Source organism: Furipterus horrens, unplaced genomic scaffold, assembly GCF_987537825.1.
Source record: "Furipterus horrens unplaced genomic scaffold, mFurHor1.1.pri manual_scaffold_12, whole genome shotgun sequence".
Taxonomy (NCBI): Eukaryota; Metazoa; Chordata; class Mammalia; order Chiroptera; family Furipteridae; genus Furipterus; species Furipterus horrens.
The window spans coordinates 75,915,109-75,938,374 of NW_028327182.1; the positions used below are offsets into that span (position 1 = coordinate 75,915,109).

General features: G+C 37.6%; 1 protein-coding gene across 1 annotated transcript in view; it reads left to right on the top strand.

Annotated features, from left to right (window-relative positions):
• ZMAT4 (zinc finger matrin-type 4) overlaps positions 1-23,266 on the top strand; it is a 332,769-nt gene that overhangs the window by 282,137 nt on the left and 27,366 nt on the right. The window contains exon 6 of the mRNA XM_090258117.1: positions 13,150-13,246. Within this exon, the coding sequence (XP_090114243.1) occupies positions 13,150-13,246 (97 nt within the window). The remainder of the gene's footprint in view (positions 1-13,149; positions 13,247-23,266) is intronic.

The following is a 23,266-nucleotide window of genomic DNA, read 5'->3' on the forward strand; positions in this document are numbered from 1 at the left end:
ACCTGTCTTGGACTTAAGGGGGGCGATCTTGGAGGGGATTGGGCCTGTTGCCTTCTTGATACCCTCATACATTCCTCGTGCGTTGCCTATATCGGCGGCTTCCTGAATGCTTCTGCACAGGTTTAGCCAATAGGTGTTGGCACAGTGGCGGGCGGTCTTCTGGACTTTGTTCCTGGCAGCCCGTAGAGCTTGAAGTGTACTGGGAGTGGGCGTGACCTTGTAAGCCAGTAGGGCCTTCCTCTTAGCCTCGATCACGGGTTCCATTTCTTCCCAGTGAGCCTCGTACCAGTCAGCGTTCTTCCGCTCTTTCTTCCCGTAAGCAATAATGGCGGAGTTGTATATGGCGTCGCGGAGACGTGGCCAATTGGATTCGATAATGTCATCTGCCACCACTCCCTCGCCGAGTGCATCTTCCATCTTGTTGATGAATTGCTGGGTCTTAACTGGGTTGCTGGCACAACTGGTGTTGATGCGTGGGCGACCCTTCATCTTGGAGTGGTGCAACCTCTTCGGCATTATGCGCACCTTGCTTACCACGAGGGCATGGTCCGTGTCGCAGTCTGCACTGTGGTAGCTGCGGGTAAGGAGGGTGCTGCCAATATCCATTCTTCTGGTGATGATGAGGTCAAGCTGGTGCCAATGGCGGGAGCGGGGGTGCCTCCATGACACCTGGTGGATCTCTTTGCACTTGAAGAATGTGTTTGTCACGCACAGGCCGTGGTGACACGAAAGCTCAAGCAGTCGCTGACCATTCTCATTGATCTTTCCTCTCCCAAAGTTTCCAAGGCAGGTGGGCCAGGCCATGTGGTCGGCTCCTACTCTTGCATTGAAGTCTCCAAGGAGATAGAGAGCGTTACTTCTGGGGATCTTGGATAACGCTTCGTCCAGTGCATGGTAGAACTGTTCTTTCTCTTCGGTGGTGGCGCAGAGGGTTGGGGCATACGCGCTAAGAATGCTGACTGGGCCGAAAGTTGTTGACAATCGGAGGGTAAGTAATCTCTCTGTGCCTCCTGTGGGTGGCTCTATGGAGTTAACAAGTGTGTTCTTCACAGCGAACCCAACACCGTGCTGTCTTGGTTGGTCCGGAGACTTCCCTTGCCAGTAGAAGGTGTAGTTGGTTTCTCTGATAGTTCCGTTGTCGGCCAACCGGGTCTCCTGTAGAGCCGCAATGTCGATGTTTAGTCGTGCCAGTTCCCTATCGATGACAGCGGTTTTCCTGGCACCCTTGATCCACGGAAGGTCTGCAGTAAGTCCGGGGCACATGGTCCTGATGTTCCAGCTAGCGAGGCGAAGAGCTGGAGGCTTCTTTCTTGTTGTTTGCTTGGAATTAACTGGTGCGGGTGTTTTGTGGCCCACTTTTCGAGAGGCGCCTCTCTGATCCCCATGCACCCAGTGGGGCAGGCGAGCCATGGCGAGACGGTAGCTGTCCAGTGAGGTGCGATGACCTCTCCCACCGTCAGAGGAGACCCCTGGCGCTCGTTTCCTTCGCCAATCGGATGAGCTTATAACCGGTATCTGTCTCCTCCCGTGTTGAGTCGACATCTTGCGATGACGCTGGAGTGTCCTCTCCAGTGAAACTGAAGCTACAGAGCCTGGGCAGGGTGATATGGAGGGTCTGCTGTTGCCCATGCAGCAGACCCCCCCTTCTTCGCAGCTGAAGGGTCCAAGGGAAAGACAAAGTCAATACAGCTTGGCTTCAGGTGCGCCGCAGGAGTTGCCGGTGTTGACTACAATGTCAAACCGCCTTAGGGACTCCGGCTCCGGATTTTCTGTTGGGGTTTACTCCCTTAGCCTTTCCCCTGAAGAGGTATGCCGCAAGGCAGCGGAGGTTTTTTGGAGTCAGAGTTTTCCTTCTCTGATTTTAGAGATGTCCTTCCTCTTTCCTCCTTTACAGTCTTGAGGGCAGCATTTACAGGCTAAAATAGAAAACTGGCAGTGTAACCTTCTAAACAGATACTACCAATACCCTGCTTGGGTATACTCACCCAACAATAAACATCTCTTAAATGTCCTCCAAGTGCCATGCCTCGAATTAGTAAATGGCAGTGCAATGGCAGCCAAACATTTGGATCAATTTCACTAAGTAAACCACCAACACAAGTAGGTTTTTAAAACAATAGAATAGTGTCTCATTTTATTAAAAATAATAACTATTTTTAAGCAACTTACCAGCAACACTGAATAAAAACCTGGCTGTGTTTCCCACTGTTTCAACTGCTCCTCAGCTGGCTTTAACACAGCAGTATCCTGACTGGTGGCCTGAGTTAAGACTTGAAGAACAACAGTGCTGGCACTATTGAGATCCATGGAAACCAATTGGCTCAGTCCGAATAGCCCGGCTCTCCAGCTTCCACTGTCCAACACGAAGCGGCGTCGGTTGGTCCCGCGCCCCACGCTTGCAAGTCCACGCGCCGCCGCCCACTGATGCCGAAAGCGGCTTCTAGGAACGCGCCATGTTCTGAGTCGCAGCTCTAAACGATGCGGACGCTAGAATATCGCGTCACAGACATCCACAGCAATAAAAAAGATCAAAATACTGATACACAAAACAACACAAATGAATCTCAAAAAGCATTACGCTAAGTGAAAGAAGCAAAGCATAAAAGTCTACATGAAGTTCTAGAAAATGCAAAATTATAGAGACAGAAAGTAGATCACTGGTTGCCTTGGGCTATGGGGCTAGAGGAAAGGATGATACAACAAGACACAGGATAATTTTTAGGGAGATGGAAATGCTTTAATCTTGATTCAATAGTAGTTATGCTACCGAAAAGCAATTTGGGGTCCTGCTGCCTGCCGCCACCCTCTAGGCAAAATTCCAGAAGCAAAGGTTTGGTGATAAAGAAAGTCTATCCAGTCACAGCTTCAATTACTTAAGCCTATCAATTAAGGCTAAACTCTAACACCTGGGCCCTGCTATCATTTCCCCCTGTTTTAATCACCTTATTTCTATAGGGCTAGTTACAAACTAAAACAGCATAAAATACAAAAACTACACAACTTTGGAAGAATGACAGGCTTCTGCCTCATAGCCTGTTCCCTCTAGAACACCCAAAGAATAAACCAGGGACCCTCTGCCAGGCCAGCCCAATCCTTTAGAAAAATAGGAAGCCCCACACTTTGTTCTTCCACAGAGACACGAACTTAACAATATACTGTCTAAAAACGCTTTAAGAGAACTCCAGAAACCAGTTAAAAAGTCATAATATCCCAGGAAAGTGCAAAGCCAAAACCAGCTACATTAAAATGGTTAAAAAAATTATTTCACCCATGAGAGCCCCTCCCCTAAGCCAGCACAGAAACAACCTTAAAGAAATGAAGACCTAATAATTATGAGACAAAAATAAAAACGACCATCTTAAATAAGTTCAATGAACTTCGAGAGAAAACAGACAACTAAGGAAAATCAGGAAAATGATGCATGAACAAAATGAAAATATCTTAAAAAACAGAACTTCAGGAATTGAAGAATATAATAATTCAATTAAAATATTCACTAGGAGGACTTCTGGCCAAGATGGAGGCATAGACAGACATGCGGCGTCTCCCTCCACAACTAAGAAGGAATACCAAATATGTATATATATTGTATTTAAAAGGAACATAACAATAGTAATTATTAACATATTAAATTGATGTATTTTAATATCATTTCCTTAATACTAAATTAGTAAGACTGAATACAAATATCAAGAATATACTCTAGAACCAGCTCTGAATATGTTTCATTTTATTCATATACGTACAAGTTTTACAGAAGACAATATGTGTTCACTGTGTATCTCTAAGAAAATAAGGCTTGAGGCGTTGAAACCAGGGGCCATTGAAATAGACTCAAGCCTGTACATTGTAATGGCTGTAGTATGGAGTAGCACTGGCCTTCTTTAACTGGGGCTGCAGCAAACTCTGATCTTAGTGAAGTTTCCTTAGATTAAACTCACAGGGGAGAGACATTCCATAGTGCAAGTCTAAGGCAGAGCACACCAACATACCTCATGTCATCCTTGGGATAGATAACATGATAAAAAGCAGTGGTTTCCAAACTCTGCCCCACAGAGCCCAAGGTTCTTCACTTGGGGTACCCTAAGTGCTATGCTTGGAGTTTGATATGAAACTGACCGGTGTTCGAGATCTCTCACTCACTCCCCTTTAAACTAGGGCAGCTATGCTTTATCTGTTTTACATATTAGATTCAATTAAGGTTCTTTTAAAACATAATTCTTTTACTTTCTCTTCTTTATTCCTTTTTATTTCTTTGAAAAGCCCTAGTGTAATTATTAAGATCATTAACTTTTCCACTTAATAGTTCTATGACTTTAATGTTTTTGAACCATAGTTTTCTCATCCATAAAATGGGGTAATAATGTTCATAAGGTGGTTTTGAGGATTAAATGCGATAGTAATGATTTCTTCATACTTCTAGAAAAGCTTTCTTTTCTCCGCTTCTTCAATACCACCTCTATCAGTTAGGTTTGCGCAGAGGAGTACAGCCACCATAATTAACATTGTACAGAGCAAGGGCAGAGCAAACTGTTTGAACACCTTTGACAATTCAATAAGAAGCCACTGTCAACCATGAGAGTTATGTCAAGTGCTATGGCAAGACTGAGGTAATGGGGTGTAATGCAGCACCCTTCAAAGGGATCCAGAAATCCCCAAACCACAGGTCTGGACACTGGATAAGGACTCCATCTGGACATTGATATGAAAGGGACCTCTGTCCCCTGGTGGACTATAATAACGTGGAGCTCCGACCACCCAACACTCCAGCTTGGTTGTACCACGGGTCATCTCGGAGACCTGCCAGATTTTCATGCCAGCGATGTGTGCTGCCCCTGTAGTACCTGGCTTGAGACCAATGCCTGCCTGTCTTCGTGTGGGTGCTGCCAGTGACTGGGACTTTGTACCGGAGGCTAGCTCAGCTCGCTTCTATGGTGTAAGCTCCCCCTCTCCGTGTGTAACCTGCATATAACTCTATTGGTTGTTGGGGAGGTCTCCCCTAATAAACCTAGCACTGTAGAAAGACACAGACATGTGTGAGTGATTCGTTTTGGGAAGGCTCCCTTGCTCACAACAAATATAGAATAAAAAATTATAAGGATTGACCTTATGTAATTCTGGGAATTAGTGAGGCAGTATATGTACTGCTTGTGTATCTAGTGTCAGGCCTGAAGTCAACAGGTTCAGCTGTCAGGAAGGATGGGCATGAGGAAGAAAAGAATAAAGACCACTCACAAGGGAAAACGGAAATCCACGAGGACAACTGGAGGCTGTGTCTGAGTCTTTGTTCCAGCCTCAATGATACACGTGACCTGCAAGAAAGGCTGAGGACTTGCATCAGGTTCCCACACCCACATCTGCCCCAGGCTTCAGCAGCATTGAAGGTGGAGATCCAGTGGGAGCTCGAGGTGCCTATGGGCCTGGCTCCTACTGAAGTCATCAAGGTGAGAGAGCAGATCAGCAGTGCTCTGGTATCAAGGAGTACTAACTGCTCCTCCGCTCTCCTCCACACTCCCTTCTCTTTACCTACCACTGTCTCTGTAGACAATACAACAGTCCTATGGCTTTAACGTCCACCTGTATGTTGATGATTCCCTGGTGGGTGACAAATGATGTTGAACACCTTCTCATGTGCTTATTGATCATTTTTGTATCTTCTTTATGACACATCTGATCAAGTATTTTGTCCTTTGGAAAAATTGGGTTGTTTGTTTGTCTTTCCTATTGATTTGTAGGAGTTAATTGTATATTCTGGAAACAAGTTCAATCAGATATATGTATTGTATTGCAAATATTTTTTTCCCTAGGATGTGGCTTAACTTTTCTGTTTTTTTCTTTTTTCTTTTTGCTTAATCCTTTACCTTTTTAACTTTTTGTTTTCTTAATGGTTTTTTTTTTGTTTTGTTCTGTTTTGTTTTTAAATAAGGAGAGGCTTTTGATTGTTATAAAATTCAATTTTTCCTTTTTTATGTTCAATGTATTTTGTTTCCTAAGAAATCTCTGTCTACCTCAAATTCATAAAATATTTACCTACATTTTTGTAGAAAAGATGTAGCTTTTACATTTAAATCTAATAAATCTGAATTTTAATATGTGTTATTAGGTAGAGAAGTTGATGCACAGTTTTTTGTTTCACACATTTATCCAGTTGTTCTAGCACCATTTTTTGAAAAAGTATTTTTCACCTTTGAATTGCCTTAAGACCTTTGTTGCAAATCAATGAAGGAGGTCAAAAGGTAGTAACCTTCAGTTACAAGATAAATAAGTATTGGGGATGTAAGTAGAATATGATAAATATAGTTAACTGTATGGTATATTTTAAAGTTGCTAAGAGAGTAGATCTTGTGTGCTCTCATAACAAGAAAAAAAACTGTATCTATATGAGATAATGGATATTAACTAAAGTTGTATCTATATGAGATAATGGGTATTAACTAAACTTTTTGTAATAATAATTTCACAATATATGTACTTCAAGTCATTATGGGGTACACTTAAACATATAGAGAACTGTATTGTCAGTTATATCTTAAATGACCCTTTATGTGTGGATCTAGTTGTGGAACCTCAATTCTGTTCCATTGATACAATTTCTCCATCCTTATGCTAATGCAACACTTTTATGATTGCATCAAATTTTATAGCAAATCTTAAAATCTTCAAGTGTGAGTCCTCAGATTTTTTTCAAAATTGTTTTAGCCATTCTGGTTACTTAGATTACTATATTAATTTAACAATCCATTTGTCTGTTTCTACAAAGAGCCTGTTGGAATCTTGATTGAGTTTGCCTTGAATATAAAGGAAAACTGATATCTTAACAGCATTGATTTTTTTAGTTCATAAATATGGTATATATATATATATATATATATATATATATATATATATATGTATCAGTTTAGGTTTTTCTTAATTTCTCTCAAAATGTTTTGTAGTTTTCAGTCCTGTACATCTTTTATTAAATTTATTCTTAAGTGTTTTAGAATATTTTGATACTATTCTGCTGGAGTTTTTAAAAAATTTTATTTTCCAGTTGTTTGTAGCTATTTTAAAAATACAATTGATTTTTTTCTATTTACCTTGTGTATTGTGACTTTACTAAATTTATTTATATTAGTAGTTATTTTATACTCCCTTAGGATTTTCTCTGTAAACAATCTTATCTTCTATAAATATAGACAATTTTACTTCTTCATTTCCAATCTTCAAGCATATTTTTTCTTTTTCTGTTCTTATTGCACTGCCTAGACTCTCCAGAGCAATGATGAATAGAAACAATAAAACAGGCATTCTTAGCCTTTTTTTTTTTTTATCTTAGGAAACTTGTCAGTATTTTACTATTTAATATAATATTAATTGTAGTTTTTTGATGCGTGCTCTTTATTAAATTAAGAAAATTCTTTTGCAGTATGCTGACAATTTTGATCATGAGTGGATGTAGAAATCTGTCAAATGCTCTTTTATGCATCTATTATAATTATATTATTTTCTCATTTTTTCTGTTAATATAGTGAATTACTATATTATTTGACTTTTAGATGTTAAACCACTCTTACTTCTTGGAATAAACAAACTTTGTTGTAATATGATTTATCTATTATGTATGTATAGATATAAACATGCATGTCTGTATCTGCATTGTTTCTGATTTGCTAATTTTTAAAGGATTTTTCTGTCATGCCCAAGGTCAATATTGGTTTGCAATTTTTTTTTTATTTTAGAGCCTGTCAGATTTGTTGTTAGTGTTATGCTGGCTCAAAAACAAGTGTAGAAGTGTTTCTTCCTCCTCTATTCACTGAAAGAATTTGCATAAGTAGATACTATGCAATCCTGTAATGTTTGATAGAATTCTCCAATGATACCCTCTGGGTCTAGAGCTCTTTTCCTGCCTTCTTCCCAGGTTATTCAAATGCTTTCTATTATCCTATTTTATTTTCTCTATAGGCTCTTTAGCTTTATGCCTTTGTATTTATTTCTAGGGGATTATAGTATGCATCCTTAAAAGATCACTGTCTATTCAGAGTTAATACTTATCATTTCACGTAAAACATAATGACTTCCCAACAGTATTGTTATCCTCCTAGTCATTGTTGTGCTATTGTTGTCACATATACATGTTTTACATGTATATGTATTAAAAATACCACAACACACAATTCAGTGTTTTAGCATTGTATTAAATTGTCCATTGTCTTCAAATACATTTAGAGGAATAAAAAGGTAGATATCCACATATTAATAATTTGGTGTTCATCATCTTTTCCTGTACATACACATTTCCAGCTGGTGTCATTTTCCTCTCACATAAAGGACTTTATAAGCATTTCTGTGATGTAGGTCTGCTGGAAGACTGTTCTCTTAGTTTTTATTGAAAATGTTCTAATTCTACTTTCAGTTTTGAATGGTATTTTTGCTGGATATAGAATTCTCAGTTGACAGCTTTGTTTTGCTTAGTTTGTTTCTTTTACCACTTTTTGTTCCTTGAACAGACCAAGTGCACTTCCTCTCCTAGCTCTCTGCACTTGCTGTTCACTACCCCTGGACAACTCTTGAACTAGTTCTTTGTATCACAGCTTAATTCTCATCCCTTTGGTTTCACATCATACTTCTCAGAGAACTCTGTTGACCATGCTGTCAAAAATTACCCTTCTTCCCTGTTTCTCTGTCATTATCCTGTTTACACCCTGTGTGACACTCTCACAATCCTTAATTATGTTTTTATTTGTTTACTAGTTTCTTGTGTTCCTACCTGACTAGCTTCATAATGAACTTTATTCTGTCTATTTTATTCTCTCCTGCATTCTTGGCATTCAGCAAAATAACTGGAATCATAATAAAGGCACAATATTTCTTTAATGTAGAAGAGATGCAACTAAAGTTTCAGGGACATCTAAAGTTTAGCTTTGCTTGACTTGAAAAGACATGCAGAGTAGTCACAAACTGCTCAGTTTTCCAGGACCATCTGTTCTACACACTGTGCTCAGGAATGTAAGTACAAAAGCAATGCATCTTCAAGATTTTTCAGACTCTCTGAGTTAGAAACAATCTACTCCTCCAGTTCCCATAACACTCATCCTGACTGTGGTAATTTTTATGATCTACCTAACACTGTTGCTGTTTGTATACATATATTCTCTCTCCGACTAGACTGTCAGCCCCTTGAAGGCAGGGACTGTATGTCCTAATACATATTGGCAATCCTGCAGAAATAACCTCTGGGTCTGCCAAGGTTTTAGGATACTCTTAATATGGTATTGCACTGAAAATAAATTAAATAGAAAAAGTTAGCATTTTTGTCTAATACGACTCTCTATTTCTCTGAGAAAAAGGGAGCTATAAAATTCAAAGCAGTTAGAATTTCAGCTGAGCATTAATAAAGCCCTAAGTTCCCACCAAGGACACTGTGTCATGTGTGGGGGTGGACTTCTTTGCCCCTTCGCTGCCTTTGTTCTTGTTTATATGCATTGCCTTTCTAGTTTATACTCCCTGTAGTCCGCATAGCAATAAAGTGCCAAATATTTCCTGCCCACGCCTCTGTTTGGCTGCAGAGCATGAGAACTGTAATGAAAAGCAACAGATCAGAATATTTTTTTAGACTTGTTGGTAATGTTAAAAGTTCCCATTTTTAAACATAAATATTTATGCCTGTTGCCAAGCTGAACCTCCATTTGTTATAAGGAGGACCTTTGATTGGTCTGTAGTCTGCAGAAGAACCATATAAAAATAGTTATCATTTATTATGAGAAGATTGATGGAGAACTGAGAAGGAGGAAGCCCTGAAGCTGGTTTTCATATTTTGATTCAATGCATAAAAGAGAAAATAAGGATTCAAACAACTCATAGCATAGTCCTTGTGATAGTGGTACAGCCTCGGGGTTTAGGGTCTACAGTAATCTTTCTGAATCATGCACATCTGTAAAATGCAAAAGTGATGTAAGTACAGCTCTTTTTTTATGGAATAACATTTTTTTAAAAGACCTACTATTGTTCTGACACATTCAAGTTACCAAAAGGCATATGAGTCTATGGGGCAGTACTTTCTAAAGTGTGTGTTTGTTGAGGGTTGGGGTTACAAGTTGGAAACTTCTTGTGTATTCCCAGGCCCCATTCCAAGCTGATAGAATCAGAATCTCCCGGAGTTGTGCCTGAGAATCTACATTTTAGCATCATCACTAGAGGCTGTTTCTGCACTCAGAAGTTTGGGAGTCATTGCTTGAGGGAATAGAGAGTCAACAGTTGTCTACTTCACCTCTGAATCATTAGTCTTTGCCTGGAAATTTTGAGTCCCTTAGATTGCTTGCTAAGAAGATCCCAGAGATCTGTGATTGCATTGCTTTTTTTTTTTCCCATAACTAAATTGACTCTTAATTGAACAATTAGGGATGTCAATGTCCAATTATGTGATTGATGCTAGAACAACAAACTAGTTTTTATACTGGTCAATCCAGCTTATCCTATGACACATCAGATAGATTTTTATGGAACATGCATTGGGCCATAAAAATTTGACAGTCTCCCCAAAGTTCTGTTCTTTGTCACATTGACCTCAGAGCAATTCTGCAATGTTCAGTGAGACTCATTAGATGTAATCAGAAAGTAACCTTACTCTTGCCCTCACTGCCCTTTCAAACTGTCTGTGGGGTTAATTTCTTCCTACCCCTGGGATAAAAACTGAAGTTAGTTTGATGACTTATTGCTTACTTTTAAGCATAGAGGTTTCTTTACTCATTTCTAGATACATAAAAATTCTCTGCCATTAACTGATATATCTAGGATAGAAAAATATTTTTTAACTATCTTCTAACATTATTAAAAGTTGATTTTTCCCTTCCTTAGCTTAGTTCTGCCTGGGTGGCCTGTTTGCTGTGGGAATAGATTGTGCGGTAGCAGGCTCTCTTTTTCTCTGCCTGGGGCTTTTGCTTTTCTTCTAAAGATTTGCACTTTTTTCTTTACCTCAGCAGATTGCCTCAGGTTCCTCCAGGGCTGAGGGATTCAGTGTATCAAGTGAGGAAGGCAAAGGGGATTAAGGTTTACTTGACAGATACCTATACAAAGCTGGCATAGCTCTTGCCTGGCTTGGCAGGGTTTGTGAACTGACTTCTTACTGAAGGATTTCATGGCTTGTTTGGGAACTCAGCATTGCTTGATCTGAGCTAAATATTTCCTTTGGGGTCGTGTTGACCCTCTAGATTTACAGCTGAACACTTCCAGCATCTTTCTTTTGAGGTCTTATTACCCTCAACTCCAATATCTAAGACATCAGCAAACCAGCTCTTCTCATACATGGTACACACATGGTCTATGGGAACTTTCACATATCTTACATTCTGACACGCTCTGTGAATACAGACTGTGCCCAATTCTGCTACCTTTCTTACTTAGCCATCAGAGTAAGTAATAGCCAAGTCTCTAAGAGCTTTGGATCTTGCAAGTGGTTTAAACTGTCCAAGACACTGCTTCCCAAGTATAAGCAGGCATGCCTCAATCTCTCTAGGTAGTTCATTGAGTCATTTTCCCATTGGCTACAGGTGAGAGAGAACTACCCCCATCTCACATGGAGGAGGGTAAAATTCATAGTATGGTATAGTTTTAAGAAATTCTCTACCTTTTTCTTTCTTTCTTCTATCTCTTTTATGGACTGGAGGTGAATGATCAGCTCGGGGTTGGAAACTGGTTCTTGATCACTTCCTTTGGATGCCCTGAACTGGGGCTCTCATATTCAGTTTAGTAGTCATGGGTGTGTAGTTAGCATCTATGTCTTAGGGCTTCAACTTAGGGCTTCATCGGGACATTGGGCCAGAAAGGGCTCCATTTTAACATCTCTTTGTAATCATAATAATAGCTTATTTATGTTGATTACTTGTTATGTGTCAAACACTCTCATACATGCTTTATCTCACTCAGTTTTGCCCACAATCATAAAAGAAATCAGAAGTACAGAGAAGTCAAATAATTTGTATAAAGTCACCAGGTAGTAGGTTGTAAAATTCTTCCAACAATGTGCATTATTTTCTTTTTAAGAAAATAAGAACTTTGTCTCTTAGAAAGAAAATACTATGCATTCATCAGAAAAAAAAGCTACGGCTGTTTAATAACCTGTCTTTTACAATGATAAAACATTGCATTTTGGAGCAAAATTAATAAAAATACTCTCACTTGCTAAGGATTTTAATATCTCTTATTCACTTAATTCTTACAACAGCCTTGTGATGTGAATAGTCTTGTATTCATCTTGTAGACGAAGAAAGCTGAGGCCAGGAAGATAATATGTGACTTCCTCGAGGTCACACAACCAGAAATAATTGAAGTCAGGATTTAAATCTGAAGTTTCAGGTCTTGACTATAGGTTTACTTTCCTCTCTGCTCTGAAGGGACACACTAGCAGAAGGACTATGTTCAATTGTAGGTCTCTGTGTTGTGACAAATGTTTAAAGCTGCTTCCTAGCAGGTTTGATTCTACATGAGTCAACATCACAAAGGAGTCAGGTTTTTCCTAAACTCCTTGAAGCAAAGAGCAACTTACTCATCTTGGAATCCCCAGCGCCGGGTCCAAAGTTGATACTCTATTAATGAACTAATTAAATGAATAAACAAGTGAATAGATAATTTTCTTTTAAACCCTCTGGTGGAAAGTAAACTTTCATGTAAATTTGGTTAACATATAACCCTTTGGAATACTTACATTATATAAGATGGTCCTGGAAGAGGAACCCAAATAAATGATATGTAAGTTGTTTTCTGATTCTGCCATCAGAGTAGTGTGGAAGAGGAATTGAGAAGAGATTTATCTGGAGTCTCAAATTTCAAGCAGATATGACAGCTTACCATGTCTATCTGCCTTGAGGAAAAGTAGACTGCTTCTTTGCTCGGGTTACAAAATTTCCAGAAACATTTTACATCAAAAAAGCATGTTCTAATAATGCCAGTCATCTATAAATGAAGCAAGCAGCTTCTATCATATTCACAATTATAATACCTCTTCTATACGACCTGTAGACTGGGCTCTGGAAGGAGGGATAGAAGTGTTGTTGGTGAGATGGACCAGATCATCTCTAAAATGCTCTGAGCCTGAACTTATGGAGATTCCTGGATTCATTCAGGGCTTTGAAGACAAGCATGCAGCTAATCAGGTCTGTCTGTTGTCCGCAGGTCTGAGGCGCAATTACAGATGTACCATCTGCAGTGTCTCTCTAAACTCAATAGAACAGTATCATGCCCACCTGAAAGGATCCAAACATCAGACCAAGTAGGTACTTTCATACTTTCACTCTTTGGTCCTTTCATATGTGATTTTTAGATGATGATTAGATAGAAACTACATCTCTTTATCTCCAAAGTTCCCTTGATATTTTTGCTGCTGGAAGCTCCAAAAGTCCACTTAGTACTACTTGAAGAATGGCTTCTTCTCCTTTTGTGGCACAAGTAATGACAGGCTTTCTTTTTTCATCTTTCAGGGACAGTTCAGCACATTTTTATAAACTTCAGGAATATTTTATATCTATGCCAAGTGATTTTAAATAAACAGTGTTATCTCTATTTGGGTGATGTGACAGACTTTAGAGTTGTTAAGTCAAATTTTAGACATATGAATGTCTTCTACCATTTCTCGATGGGTATGGTTAATTAGTATAGAAACCTAACAAATTTTATGGTATATTAAATTATTTATGTACATAAGTATTTCCAATTAAATGGAAGCTTATTTTATTACATAACAAACTTCTGATGATTTTAAACCTGAAAAGGCTAATCAGGCATAAGTACCTACATTTTTACTTCTGATCTCTTTAAGAATAAATGACATTGCTTTGTAGGTATTTTTTAAAGTAGCTGCTAGGACTGCTAATAAAATCTAACAAAATAGGGGAAAAAAACAAAGAATGTCTCAAAAATATGTAATTTTTCTGAGTACAATTGTTTTCATTGCTCTCATATTTAGTAGCAGGATCATTTAATAGATTTGACTGTACCCAGGCTTCATAAATAATGAATGATTTATTCAACAAACATTCATTGAGCTCCACTATGTGCCAGCTCTGAGGTGTACACTAGGAAATAAAAGATGGATTGACCCAGGTCTGCCCCTTGAGGAGCTGCCTGCCAGGCTGCCTTGTAAAGACATAGATTGTCCTCTAATACCGTGTGGACATACAGAGCTTTGAGTACTAGGGAAGGGGCCATGAGGGAAAGCTGTACAGGGACATTGGTGCAGTGGCTGAGCACATAAAGATGAGGTCACAATCTGATGCTGCTCACCATCAGTACCCTGGTATCTAGCACAGCACTTCATGCATATTAAAGGCTTAATGAATGTTTTTGATTGAATGAATGTATGATTTTAAACCATGAGTAACAATTTTCTGTGCAGGAATATGGGCAAGGTGCATTCCAGGCAAGGAAAGTTCTTTGCAAGGATATTTTAAAAACATAGGTCACAGGTGGTCTGATATAGGTGAGGAAATGTACTGTCTCATGAGTCAAAGCCACTTTCATGACTTGCTTTCCTCTGATCCACCTCAGAGCACTTTTATCAAAGTAATTCAGCAAAAAGAAGATTTCCTCTAATTTGTTATGGAGTACCCAGAGCACACCTATGGATTATTGGACACTGCTGCCCCCTCCTCTTCCAAATAGTCTATTCATCATCTCTCTAACTAGCATATTGTAAGAGGCACCATATGCATTCTAATAACCTGCATCTGATGTGCACACAGACACATTACAAGTAGCTGCAACAATAAATGGTAATCTTTTAGGGCTATGTATTTATTGCTCTTAATATAGATAATACTAACATATTATAATACGTTATATAATTAAAACATAAAAAGGTAGACAATAGTGACTTTAAGTGGCACGAGTCACACAAATAACCAATGAAGACAGTATCTTCAACTTCAGGAAAATCTGTATGTGTATGTATAAAACAGGGAATGTCTCAAAAATATGTAACTTCCTGTGCTAGGCATTCTCTCACCTATTATCTCATTTAATGCACTTAACTACCTTGAGATATATATACTATTAACCCAGTATTTTATATGAGAACATTAAAGCTCAGAGAGGCAAAGCAGCTTACCCAGCATCACCTTCTCAACAAATGGCAGAGTCGAGAGTGACTCACAGTGTCTGACCTGTGCTCCTGCCTCTTCCATTTCACTCAGTTACCACACACAGGGCTGAAACAGAGGGCCACCAAGACAGAGTACAGTGAGGAATTTTGAAAAAGGGGCATCCTTCCCTGGTGAGATTTAATAAATATATGTGACTTCAGAAGGGTACCTCTCCTACTGTACTGCCTTCTTTTCAATAAACACAGTTCTTTTCTACCTCCAAAGCACAAGGTTGCACTCCTTCTGAGGAGTAAAGTGAGGGAAATGTGAAGAAAATAATGGTAATAGCCTTCACCCACATCCCTGTTTCATCCGCCCTATACCTAATTTGGACTCTGTGTGTGTGTGTGTTTGTGTGTGTGTGTGTGTGATACATTCATTGTTCCATATTTTTTGTAATACTTTTGTCAGATTTGGTATCAAAATTTATGCTGGCTTCATTAAATAAATTTAGAGGTCTTCCCTCTACTTCTAATCCCTGATGGAGTTTGGGTAAATTGCTATTATTTCTTAAATATTAGGAAGAACTCATTGACGTAGCCATCTGGGCCTGGAGTTCATAAGGTGGAAATGTATTTACTAAAATTTTAATTTCTTTAAAAGAGCACTGTCCATATTTTCTATTTCTTCTTGGATCAGTTTTAATAAGTTGTTTTTCAATGAATATGCTCATTTTATCTACATTTTAAAGTGTATTGGGGTATAGTTGCTCATTATATCCCCTAATTTTATTTTTAATGTCTATATTTTTCATTCCTAATTTTATTTATAGCTCTTCTTTTTTTGTTTATTGATCATTTTATTAGAAATTTATTAACATTAGACTTTTTGATGAGTGAATGTTGGGGTTTGTTAATTTTTTCTATGTGCAGTTATTTCCTAAGATTTAAAAATTATTTCATTATTTCTACTCCCTTTCAATTTAATTTACATTCCTCCACCCCCAGCTTGTTAACATAAAAGTACAGGTTATTAATTTTTAAGTGTTTTTGTTTTTCTTTTACATGCACCTAAGGCTCTTGATTTGCCAGATTGTTTTAGCTATACTCTGCAAGTTACATTTTTTGTATCTCACAATTTTTAATATGTAGGATTTTAATCATTATTTGTTTAAACATATTTTCTAATTTTTACTATGGTTTCTTTTTTTACTTGCAGTGAACTTAGAATATTTTGGGGGTATTTTTCTATTTCACATTTTTGTGATTCATTTGTGCCTGATTTTACTCCAGTCAGAGGACATGCTCTAAAAATCTCCAGTCACTTGAAGTTTGTATTGACTTGTCTTGTGATCCAGGCACATGGTCAATTTTGATAATAACCTATGTTCACTATTTTTTTTAGTTCATTATTTTTTTAAGTACCCTTTTCAGTAATTAGGTGAATGGTTCTGTATATCAATTATGTTAGGTTTCTCAACCTTGTTCAAATTTTCTATGCCCTTACTGATTTTTTATCTGCTTATGATATTTATGAGAAACAGAGGTACTTAAAAACTTCCAGCTATAAATATGGATTTGCCTAATTGACCTCTTAATTTTAATTTAAAAAATATATATAAAAGACATTATTAGATGCCTACAAATTTAGGTTATTTTTAGTTATTCCCATTAAATTGGCACTTTTTATCACCCTTTGTCATCACGAAATGTCCTTCTTTTTTACTAGTAAAACTCTCCTTAATGTTTGCCAGCGTCAGCTATACTAACTCTTCAAAGACTCCTAAATATTTTCTTTAAATTTTATCCAGCTTTTATTTTGTTCCAAGGTGAAAGGTTAGTGTTATACCAATTATTTCATCAGAGCTGAAAATGAAAGTCAGCCAAATGGTTCTTAACTACAGTAGTCCCTCTCTATATCGTGGTTCACCTGTCACGGCCTCACTGGGTTGCGAGATTTTTAAAAATATTATATTTAATTATTTATCGCGGATTTTTTGCTTTATCGTGGATTTTTCGCTTTATCATGGGATTTTGCAGTACTGTATACGTATGTTGTTAAAGTTACATAGGTTTAAGAGTGTAGACTATGTTTAAGAACATAAGTAGTGTTTATAAAAGTGTGGAAAAGGTTAATGAGGGAGTGGGAAAGGTTAATAAGGTACTGGGAACGGTTTATAAGTATGTGGGAAGGGTTTATAAAGCCTTAAAATATATATAAATACTAAAATAAATGTAAGGTTCCTACTTCACATATTTTCACCTATTGTGGGGGGGAGGGTGTCTAGAATGTAATACCTGCCATAAGTGAGGGAATACTGTAATCTGACGGATTAAAACAACATGAGTATTAAGGTGTCAGCAATTTTCAAGTTCCTTTATTTATATTTTTACTAATAATTGCTAGAAAAATGTTGAGATGAGTAAAGATTATTAAATTGTGTAGTGCAAGGAGCATTGAATTTTAAATTAGGAGATTTTATTCTAATAGAATTTTGCCACTGAGTCATCTTGGGCAATGACAAATCTTTGAGTCTCATTTCCCTTATAGATAAGTAAATAGTGATGACAAGAACATGACAAATGTGCATTCGCTTTTCATGCCTTTTTCATGAGACTGCACTCTTTCCTACTAATCCTGAATTTAGTCTTAAAATTCTTCTTAAAATGGGTCCCCAATTAGCTTTTAAGATATTACTGGAACTAGCAATGTATCCCCCAAATTATATCCACCCAGAACCTCAGAATGTGACATTATTTGTACGTAGGGTCTTTACAGATATAAACAGTTAAGAATCTCAAAATGGAATTATTCCAGATTTAGTGTGGGCCCTAAATCCAATGCCTAGTGTCTTTACGAGAGAAAGGAAAGGGAGATTTGGATACACAGAGAAAAAGGCTGTGCGAAGACATAGGCAGAGATTGGGGTTATGTTTCCACAAGCCAAGAACACCAGGAACCAACAGGGTTGGAAAAGGCAAGGAATGATTCTTCTCTCTAGCTTTTTGAGGGTGGTTGCTGCTTGATTTTAGACTTTTGTTTTCTAGAATCGTGAGAGGATAAATTTCTGTTGTTTTAAGCTATGCAGTTTGTGGTTCTTTCTTTAGGGCAGCTCTAAGAAATTAACACAGTATAAAACCTACTTGACTTATTCCACAAGTTTTCCTTCAGTCACATGTTCCTGGGTAATTTAACATGCCTGTCCCAATAGTGACAATGATGGTGATGATGCTGATGAAGAAAAGGATGATAATGATGATGATGCCACCACTCATACGTGTTGTGGAAAGTCTGTTCAAGTGGAGTACAGCACCACATTAAAATGCTTTGAAAGTACTGGGTTGGTCAAAAAGTCTGTTTAGTTCTTTTCTGTAAAATAAAAGACATTTTTCATTTTCATTAATAACTTTATTGATTTGGATATTTTGATTATGTTGGCTGTCTCCCACATGGCAGACTGTTGATTGTTCTCAATTAAGGTCTTGATTTGATCACTATCAACTTCAATTGGTCTGCCCGACTGTGGAGTATCATCTAGTGAGAAATTTCTAGCATGAAACTTTGCAAACCATTTATGACACATTCAATCAGTCCCAGCACCTTCTCCATACACTGCACAAATCTATTTTTGCATTGCAGTTATGTTTTTACCTTTTTTGAAATAATAAAGCATAATACACCAAAAATGTTGTGTATTTTCATCCATCCTCAGTATTAAAAGGGCCACACAAATATTCACCAATTTTGATGTTCTTTTTAAATGCACCCCAATATGACAGCTCTCACAATACAATCTAACAAAATTGTTTTTAATGAAGTTAAAGATAACTAAGCACTACTAGAGCCATCTTACAGAAAAAAAACAAATAAACATTTTGGCCGACCCAATATTATATCAATATGTGCAATGTCCCTGTAATGGCCCAGATGTTAGTGTCTCAGTTTTATAGGTTAGAAAATTGAGTCTCGGAGAAATTAAGTGACTTGTCCAGGGCCCTAAATATAATTGGTTGGGAGAGCCAAGATTAGAAGTCAGGTTATTGGCCATCATTGCTATTACTGTTATAATTACACTTAAATAATTACATTATTATTTTATTACTCTTTACTAATAGTGATATGGATTTTTTTCTTTTTTTGGCAAATGTCATAAACATCAAAGTAGCAGTCAAGTTTTGTTCCATTGTTAAATAACAAGAGAAATATTAAGTAGCTAATGAGATTAAAGGTTGAGAAATGCAAGTGATCAAACTGACACCTGAAGCAATTGCCTATTAGTAGATTTTTCAGTGTTTCCAGGGGAGCTAGTCTGTCAATTAGTACAAATGATTAAAATGAAATTTAAAGGCAGAGAGTACGTACCATAGACTAATGAATAATTCCTATGTAATATGCTTAAATTTGAGATTAGGGAACACTTCAAGCCTTAGGACAGTATATTACTAAGAATAAAAGATATAAAAGTTGTCATTACTTACTTTGATACATCAGTTGGTTGAAAATGAGACACAAGTGTCTAAGAGAATAAATCAATTCTTAACAGCAATTTCTAAATTTTCTTTTTTCTTTGATGCGAAGTCTTAAATGGTGATATACATTGCTTTCTCTGCAGTTTTTTTTTATTTTTTTTTCAGCTGGATAAATCATTCAGACAAAGCCTTTATATTATTCAGTTTTCCAATATATTTATTTGTGAAATGATTGAGTGGATGTTTAGACTAATTTCCAGAGTTGGAATATATTTGTTTTAAATATCTTGGAATCTAGTTCCTACATTCAGGATAGTGGTTAGTTGTTTGAGGGGTGCACAAAAAGAAGTAAGATAGTTGCAAGATATGTCAACCATTAAGAACCTTCTGTATTATGATAAATAAAAGGTGCTTAAACCCCAAGAGGATGTTCTCTTTGGAAACAAGGAAACAAAGCAACAACAAATTAATGCACAGACCTCTTCGAAGGCTAAAAATATAGATATTATTTGTGGAATTCTTGGGGGACATTATTCAAGAATTTCAATAACCAGAGGAGTTGAGATTTTGGTACTGTGGTATATTTTCATGAGAAAGTTTTCTTTTCTGAAAAGTATAAATGTTCAGTAAGGTTCTGAAATGAGCAGGACATAAGACTATTGAAAGTAGAGCTGTTCTTTCCCAAAGAGCATCTGGTTATTTCTCTTCAGTTGATAATTATTTGTAAAGCTGCTTGGAAAGGCCTGGAATAAAGAACAATATCTAGAACTTAACACAACTGTTCTGCTTGTCCTGTTCTATGATTCTGGCAGTGCAAAATAGCTCTTCTGGGAAGCAGAGATTATGGAGTGTCACCAAATCTTTCTAGCCCAGGGTGCACCTAGATCCTATAAATAGGGTGCCTTCTGCAGCACAGGGGTGAGGATGTGGCAAGGTCTGTGGGCCAAATGGTGTTCTCTTTTTAGCCCTATTTCTAATAGAACATTCTGGCCCATTATGTCAAGAGCCCTCCCTTTGCTGAGGAAGGTCTCTGATGACACAGAGTCAAACTTCTCAAATGAAGGAGACACTAGCTTGTATAAAGAAGAATTCCAGAGAAGACAGAAAAATAAAACTATATAACTCCATATAGCACTAATTCACAGGCAATTCTAACAGCTCTATTTTTCACAAAGTCTCACTTGCGTGCCTTTTCTCTATATACCATACCTAGGAATACATTATAATTACAGTATGTGAATAGATTAGGCCTTTTCCAGGCTTGGAAAGAACTAAATGGGGAGCAACTTCGTTCTTTCATATTACTTCTAGAATTACTGACACCTAATATTTCTTGGCTCACTCATTTCCTACCAACCTCCTTCTTGGGGGACTTGTAATAATTTTTTGTCTTGCTTGAAATTTGCATGAGTCATGACTGTCTCCAGAGTGGTTCTGAGCTGATGATTTAATGTTCCAGATTTAATTGTGGACCCCATTGAAACTTCTCATATTGTTTGTCATGCTGCTTCAGATAATCATCCAGGACCAATCACCAACCTGACTTGGTTCTGAAAAGTGCATCAAGAAAGAGTGAAAAGCCTGGAAGGAGGGTGATGGAGCCCAAGAGGCCTCCCTGAGAGCTGGACAACCAGAGCCTCGCAGTGTCAGCCCTGTTTCTCACACTGTGTGGCTTTTAACAACTTTAAAATGTTATTTGAAAATCCACCTATTGAGATGCAATTTACACACAGTAAAATATGTAGATTTCAGGTATACAATATGATGGGTTTTGGCACTTTATACACTGTGTAATTACCAGCCCAATTAAGATATATAACATTTTGACTACCGTCAAAAGTTCTCTTGTGCCCCTTTTCAGCCAGTACCCCACCCCAGACAAACACTGTTTGATTTCTGTCACCATAGCTTAATTTTGTGCGTACTAGAACTTAATACAATAATATAGTATGTATTTTTCTCTTTCCAGCTTCTTTTGCCCAACAATGTTTTTGGGATTCATTAATATTGTGGCATGTATCAGTAGTTCTTTCTTTTCCTATGTGGTTTTGAACAAATATATCCCCATCACCAAGCTTCAGTGTCTTTATTTGAAACCTGGGGGAGTTGGAATATGAGGTAGTCAAGTTCTCTATCAATTCTAACATTTCTCATATTTTATTACTTGATATTTAGCTTCTTTAACTGTTTTATATATTTCAGCTGGCAGAAGATGGGCTGTAAAATAATTCGTCTTTCATGTTTACTTCTCTATTGCAGGGTGGCCCAGAGTTGATCAACCCTTTAATTAAGTTGTGTGAGAGAAGAAGGGTCTGAAGATCTTTTATTCTGTCCTTAAACAAAATGTTAAGGACTTTCCAAATGCTATCACTTGGGGTGGGGGGTGAAGCTGTTTGTATAAGGAGAGAGTAGAGAAAGAAGCTTATTTTAAATGTACTCCATTCTATTAATACTGATCACAAACTCTGGTAGCTTCTCAGGCCAGCAGGGGTAGTTAAAAGAGAGTCAGGAAGGTTCTAAAGGAAACTTTGGCCTTTTACCTGAACAGTTCAGGCACCTGAACTTGCACTCATTCTGGGTCTTCTCTAAGTTACTGTAAACCCTTCTGACACATTTCACCAAAATTCATTAGAAATTAAGAGTATGTTTATTTGTAAACTATATTTAGCGGCCATTGACTTTTACTCCAACCAAACTTTAGTAGAATATTGACTTTTGCCAGAATTTGTCTACTCTCTTAAAAGTTATCATGAGCATAGACTGCCAGTGAATTGAATTAAATCAGTGAGGAATCTCTCTTCATATAGGTTGATTTTGTTGGGAAAGTAGGGGAGCAGATACAGCAGGAATGAAATGTGCCCTTGATTTTGGTACTGAGTTCAGCTCTCTATCACCTCTTTTTGAGTTAGTGGAGAGGGTTGAGTGGGTCCATTATGGCTGGGATTTTCATAGTGTGGGTGGGGTAGTGGTGTGAGTGATTGAACAAATCAGCTTTTCACAACCAAATTCAGTTCTACAACAAAAATCTATGGAGCACCTAACATGAAGCATTGAAAACAGGCCTTAGGGACAACAGAAGGAGACACATAGATAATTATTCATCTCAACAAGTTTATTATCTATTTGAGGGGCTGAAACAAGTAGTCGAGTAATAACTGTTAAAATCAACATAAGATATGCTAAGTATAAGAGGTATAAAATGCTGCTGGAATTCAGAAGAAGAAATTGTGTCTGGTTGGGGGCCATCAGGAAAGGTTATTGAGGAGTGAGTGCAGAAAAGTGGTTTGGGAGTGAGACCATCAGGGTTCAATCACCGCTCTATTTGCTTTTGCCTTTTTTTATTGCTGTTATTTTACAGTTATCCCAGTTTTTCCCCTGTTGCCCTCCCCTACCTGGCCCATGCCCTGCTCCCACAATCGATCCCTGTGTTGTCCACATCCATGGGTCATTTATACATGTTCCTTGGTCACAGTTTTATTTTCTACTAAATGTGTGGTCTTGAGCATATTACTTAAAGACCTCTCTGTGGGCTCAGTCTTCACATTAGTAAAGGATAACAGATTATAAAAATGCTTACCAAGACTGACTGATGAGGATTGAGTTTTAAGAACAAAAAAACCCACTAAACTGCTTAGATAGTACCTGACATGAAGTTCTTCCACAATAACTGTTACCATTCTGTATTAACAAAATTAAACTTGAAATAGGCTTGAGGAATGGGTAGATGAATGTTGAGGTAAGAGTA